The sequence below is a fragment of the Penaeus monodon genome, unplaced genomic scaffold (genome assembly GCF_015228065.2).
Source record: "Penaeus monodon isolate SGIC_2016 unplaced genomic scaffold, NSTDA_Pmon_1 PmonScaffold_14792, whole genome shotgun sequence".
NCBI lineage: Eukaryota > Metazoa > Arthropoda > Malacostraca > Decapoda > Penaeidae > Penaeus > Penaeus monodon.
Window position 1 is genome coordinate 2,647 of NW_023643923.1, and position 6,290 is coordinate 8,936.

The 6,290-nt window shown below is 44.4% G+C and overlaps 1 protein-coding gene and 1 pseudogene across 1 annotated transcript; one reads left to right on the forward strand and one right to left on the reverse strand.

The window, feature by feature from the left end:
- Positions 1-511: 511 nt before the first annotated feature.
- LOC119569393 (extensin-like) lies at positions 512-2,091 on the reverse strand. Its single transcript, XM_037917575.1, has 5 exons — positions 1,991-2,091; positions 1,766-1,884; positions 1,090-1,131; positions 793-896; positions 512-604 (listed from the first exon to the last, which is right to left on the reverse strand). Exons 1-5 carry the CDS (start codon positions 2,089-2,091, stop codon positions 512-514), a joined length of 459 nt encoding a protein of 152 aa, XP_037773503.1.
- Positions 2,092-5,088: 2,997 nt separating this feature from the next.
- LOC119569392 lies at positions 5,089-5,460 on the forward strand (annotated as a pseudogene).
- The last annotated feature ends 830 nt before the right edge of the window (positions 5,461-6,290 follow it).

The window sequence follows — 6,290 nt, forward strand, 5'->3', positions numbered from 1 at the left end:
AGTGTTGTATGCGGCCCCATGTTCTTTGGCTAGTGTTGTATGCGTTTTTTCAGTGGCTCTATGTTGTATTTTGGTGTAGTGATTGTGCGGTGATTCTGTATCGTATTCTGTCCTGTATAGTGTGTTTTTTTATCCTATATGCTTTGTTCTGTTAGATTGCATCTTGAGTTTCTGTGGTTTGAGATTGAAATCGGGGAAAGGGGGTGTGTATCGGTATGGTTTTTACGGTTTTTGTAGAGTTTAATTTTTGGTGGCTGTTGTGCAGTATGAGAAGCGTCTGATCTTTTTGAGAGCTGGTTTGCTTTTTTTATGCGGTTTGGCTGTGTGTGAATCCCGTTTTGGAAGTGTAGGCCTAACATGTTTCCCGGTTGCGTATGGCTTCTGTGTTGTTTATCGTGAGTGGGGTGGGTGCGTCTCCCCACTGGTATGATTGGGGAATTTTTTTGTGTTGGTTTTTTATTTCCATTTGTTTTCGTACGTGTTGTTGTTTTTATGGTGTTTGGGGGCGTTTTCATGATGGTTTTGGATTTGGAGGGGGGTCATAGGGTTTGTGTGATGTCGTCTGCGTATGCGTGTAGTTGCTGTAGGGTGCTGGTGGTGCAGGCTGGCAGTGTAAGGGTGAAGAGTGTGGGTGAAAGAACGTGCCCGTGGAATCCATTTCTGAGGTGGATGGGGGGCCTTTGGTGTCACCGAGGCGGATGGAGGCTTTTCTTTTTCCCGGGGTTGCAAAAGAGGGTGTGAATGTGGAGGAAATTGTATTGGTTTTTTTTGTATTTGGCCCGTCACCCCAACCTTATAAAAGGCCCTTTGGTGAGTCTCGTAGTAAATTTTGGTTTGGTGCTTGTTTCGAGACGAAGCGATCCCCTCGTAGCGGGGCGATTGCGCTCCCAGCCCCTCTGTGTGGGCAAAAAAAGCCGTTTTCCCTGGGGTTTTTGTATTCTTTGTTAAAGGTGTTTTTTAAGTCTGGTGTGATAATCCTCTCAGAAATTTCCCCGGGAAAATTTCCAGCAGTAAAACGGTCGGAAACGGACCTTCGTGGGGGGGTTTCCCCTTGTTTGGGACAAAAAAGGGGGGCATTTTTAAACCTACTGGGGAAAGTGTCCATTTTCCGGGGCAGCTTTTGAGATGGATCTGGGGGCGGGTGATCATGGGGGGTGGGAGGTGTTGAATGAGGGTTTTTTAATTTTGTGTGTCCGGGTTTTTTTTAGAGTGTGTGTGTCGCGTTCATTTTTGGGGTGATGGGTTGTGAAAAGGGTTGTAGGTGAAGAGTGTTGAGTGATATTGTTTGTATGGGAGAGTCAGTGTTGCAGGTGTTGTATGTTTGTGTTCCCTCGGCTTCTGTGTGTGGGTAAAATGTTGTGTTTTCAGCGGGGGAATTTTGGGGAAGTCTGTTGCCAGAACTCTCTGTAACAGCTTCCATCCCCTCTGCTGTTCAAACTTTTTTCTGTTGGGGTTTTTTAAATCCATGTGATAGTCTGTCTGTTTGACCCAGAGTCCCTGTTTTCACCAGAAGATTTTGGATCTTTTATTTGTTGCATAGTTCTCTTGTGAGGTTTCCCGTGTTGGTTTTCTCATGTTTTTTTTCGTTTGGGGGTTTTATTTGAAAATTTTTCTGTTCGTGTCGAAGTTCGTGTTCCACCTGTGTTTCAGCAAGTTCCGAAGGTTCTTAGTGTATTTTTAGGTTTTTTGCATTGTTTCTCGGTAGTTCAAATTTTTTTATTTGTTTTTGGGATGTTTGCCCGCGGGCGGTCTGTATGTTGCGTACCCCTGGGGTTTAAGGGGGTGGCTAGGTTGTGGGGTTGCCCCCGAATCTGGGTGGTGGTGTTCAAGTCTTGTTTAAACCCTTCCCATTTGATTTTAGGTTTTTTCGGGGGGGTGTGGGACCTGATGGGGTTTGGGGGAGAGTGTGAGTATCACCGGAAAGGGGATCGCTGGGTTGACCCTCGTCTGTGGTTTTGTGGTAATTTAGTTTGCATGTGTTTGGGGAAACTTGTCTGGGGTTTTGGGGCGTTTGGGACTATAATTTGGGGGGTCGGGCCCAGGTGGGTGATCTGCCCCGGAATGATGGGCGAGGCCCCCGTCCCACGGCATTTTTGTTGTGTAAAAAAGAGTCTGTGGTGTGCGTTTAAAAACTCCCCTGATATATGTTGGTTTTTGTGTTTAAAATTGGAAAAAACAGGTTGTTAAGGGAAGGGCTGCGTGGGGAGTAATGTGGCGATGATGATGGGTCCATGAGGGGGGTCCCATTTCGATGGCCGAGTTCGAGGTGAAGGTGTCCAGTATTTTGTGTTTTATGTGTTGTTTACGGGGAATGCTGCCGTCAAATGGTGGGTTTTTTTTGTTGGATGTGTTGGTTGTAAATTTAATTTTTAACTGTTTGGGGTGTTTGGTATGTGAGTAAGGGAGATGTCGGGGTCGTGTTGTCTGTATTGTTGCAGAGTTCTTTCTTCGCTTATGTCCCGGTGTGTACATTTTTTTATGATCGGAGGCGTGAGTTAATGTGTTTTGTTTTCACCATGGTTACTTGGTTGTGTGGGCCCCTTTTTGTATTGTTTCAAGTTTTGCGGTTTTTTCTTTTCGATCATTTCAAAATGGATGAAGATGTTGCCGGCGTGAGGTGATTGTAATTTTCTGTTCGTGATGCGTTTTGGGATGTAGTGTTTTTTGTAAAACCATTTGATTGTCCGCGTGTTATCTCCTGTGCCAGTTTTATCTGTTTGGGTTTTTATCGTGAGGGTTCCGCGGCAAAGAGGGGATGCCGTAGTTTTTGGTTGAGGTCGTAAACCCTCCCCGTGGCGAAGGGATGTCATCATCTTGGTCTGTTAGGTCGCTGTTGTTTTCTGTGTGCATTGTTTTTTTGGTTTGATGACTGTGGTTTTGGGGGCTTGGTGACGCTTGTGGGGGTTTGGGGTGCGGGGACTGTGTAGGGGTTTGGAGTTGGTGTTGGGGTTTGGTGTGGTCTGGGCTTTGTTTATTTTCTCTGTGGTGTGGCGAAAGGGTTTATCTCTGGGTCGTCCCTTGGGGCCCAGATCGGGTGTGGAGGCTGGGTTTGTTTTTGGCAGACGGTGGAGTGTGAGAGGGTTTTCTGTGGTTGTTTGTGTGTGGTTGGTGGGGGAATTTTTAAAATTCCCCCGGAGTCCCCATTCCCCAGATCGAGATCTGGCAGTTGTTTTTTTTCAACACTTTTTGGGGATGGTGCCTAAAACCTAGCCTGGTCCATGATATTTTGCAGGTGGGGTGAATAGGGCTTCATAATCCCAAAAGATAGGTTTTGGGGACTGCAGGATTTCTGTGGTTCTTTCTTTTTTTCTCCTTTTCCTCCTATTTTTTTTATTAAAGGTTTTTAGCCAGGATTCTGGGTGGCTGTACCCTTTTTTCTTTTTTCGGCTACTTTTTTTTTGGGGGATTCTTTTCTCCTTCTTTTTTTTTTTTTTCCTCTCTTGTTTTTTTTATGGCCTCCTTCCTGGGGGGGAGGGTTGGCCCCGGGGTTTTGTGTGCCTCTCCCCATTTTAGGCACTTTTTTTTGCAGATTGCGTTCCCCTTTATTGTGAGTGTTTGGCCACCTCTGACAAGCTTGAGGTTTATTTTTTTGTTGGGGAGTTTGTTTTGTAAAGCCCATATTTGTAGCATGCATGCCTTGCACTATGTTAGGAACCCTTCGGGTTTGATTTTTCGGGGCTGATATATTGTTAAGAGAAGGTCCTTTCTTTGAATTTGGCCGTGGCTGGGGGTCGCAAATTGTATTTTGATTAGGTAAGATTTTTTTATGAGGGAAAGTTACCCATTTTTGTTTCAGGGATGGTTTTCTCTGTTCCTCTTTGATGTTTTCGGGAGTTTTTTTACAGCTCCGGTTTGAGCTGTTTTTGAACTAGGGTAAATTTTGCCTTTTTTCTGGTGGGATTTGAGGTTCGAACCCTTTCTTCCTCAGAGTTTCGGGAGTTGCAGAGGTAAAAAAGGGCCTCGCGTTTGTCCTCTTTGGGAAATTAAATGAGTGGTGGAGCGGGGGATTACCCGAGTGTTCATTTTGGGACAAGAGGGCTTGCAAAGGGCTTCCTCTTCGCAGGAGAGGGCGCCCGTTTGGTTCTTTAATCTTTATTCTCATGGTGGCATGAGGTAAAGGGGGGGGGTATTTCTACCTACGCCACTGACCCAAAGGGGGACAGGAATTACAAACCCCCTCGTCCCCTCTTGAAAGGGGGTGTAGGACGTGTGAGTGTTCCGATTTGGTCAGTGGGGACCCCTTTCCGGGACCTAACCCCATCCCCACTCCCTAGAGTGGCAGGGTTTATAAAGACCTGCGATTCCTTTTCCCACTGCCCACCCTCTCAAGAGGAAAAAGCGGCGGGGGTTCTCCGTTCCTTTCGAGAATTGAGGGTTTTTACGTGGTCGTACTCCTGGTCCCAAATTTCTACAAGGGGACTGGGGGTGAGACCTTCCCCGGCGAATACTGGCACAAAACCCGTAGGCCCCGGGAAAGTACAGGAAGGAAGGGAAGGAGTGAGGGGGGGATAAGGTCCAAGAGTGGTTGATCCCGGGCTCTGAAAAAGGTGTTGAAAACCAACACACCTTATTCGGGCCTGTGTATCAAACAAAGACCGATGCAGGGGGCGTGAACACAAACTAGCCTGGTCAAGGGCCGGTAAAACCCGGTGGCTTTACGGAGTGTCTGTATGCACCTTGTCAAGGTTGCTCTCAGTAACATAAATTTCCGAAGTCAAAAAGTGGTTTTTATACTAAGGATTGCAATCACCCGGAGCAGGGGACAACAAGAGATTAGACAGGTAGCATATCTGGCAAGTCGGGGAGCGAGCTCATCGATTGGCTGGATAATGCTGTACTGTCTATGATCTATAGGTTGTGGCTGCTGGTTTTTGTTTTGAAAACGAAAAGCTTGACTTTTATAGGTGGCTCCTAATGAACCGGTCCGATTGGACTGTGTGGCAACGCGGGGGTTTCCCGGGTTGGGCCAATAAGGTGGGCTAGTCGTGTCTTGTCAAGGCGAGTCTGGCGCTAGTGGACGCACTAAAAAAGGGAAAATTTTTTTGAAAACGGTTTGTTACACAATTTGTTGCAAACTGTCAATCAATCATGCCACCCAAAACTTCAGGAAAGGCTGCCAGAAGGCCGGTAAGGCCCAAAAGTCTATCACCAAGGGAGATAAGAAGAAAAGCGCAGGAGGAAGGAGAGCTACAGCATTACATTTACAAGGTGTTTGAGGCGGGTCCACCCTGATACCGGTATCTCCTCCAAGGCCATGTCAATCATGAATTCTTTCGTGAATGACATTTTTTGAACGCATTGCAGCTGAAGCTTCCGCCCTTGCACACTACAACAAGCGTTCCACCATCATAGCCGGGAGATTCAGACCGCCGTCAGGCTTCTGCTGCCAGGAGAATTGGCCAAGCACGCTGTGAGCGAAGGTCCCAAAGGCCGTCACCAAAGTACACTTCTTCAAAGTAAATACTAGGTGCTACGGTTTACCTGCCTCATACACCAACATCGGCTCCTTTTGGAGCCACAAATCATGTTAAAAGTAGATAAAAAAAAATGACCTTATGAAGCATGCTCTTATTATTACTTGGCTTATCTGTAAGGATTACAGATTGGATTAGATTTGTTTGCTTAGGCCAACGGATATATTAAATGTTTGTTTGTGTCTAAGTTCTTGTATCGATCGGCAAAACAATAATTATGTCTGTTCGATAATTGTATGTAAATGACACACATTTATGAGACGGGGGGGTTTTTGTAATACAATAATATATAAAATATAAAATATATATATATTAAAATATATAATAGTAATATATTTGAATGTTTGTATAATATATACACAATATCTATATCTATCTACCTCTATCTATCTATCTATCTATCTATCTATCTATCTATCTATCTATCTATCTATCTATCTTTCTATCTATCCATTTATCTATCTCTATACACAATTTCTATATATATCTATCTATCTATCTATCTATCTATCTATCTATCTGTCTGTCTGTCTATCTCTATACACACAATTTCTATATCTATCTATCTATCTATCAATCTGTCAGTTTATCTATATATATACACACAATTTATATATTTATCTATAGATAGATAGATAAATAAATTGTGTGTATCTACACCCCAAAACAATTTTATGCCTCTCTCTCTCACCTCACTCTCACTCTCACTCTCACATCACACTCACACTACACTCACACTCCCCAACAATATCAATCACATACATTTATATACACATTTTGTGATATCGTTGTTATCTTATCAAAAAGAAACTAAAT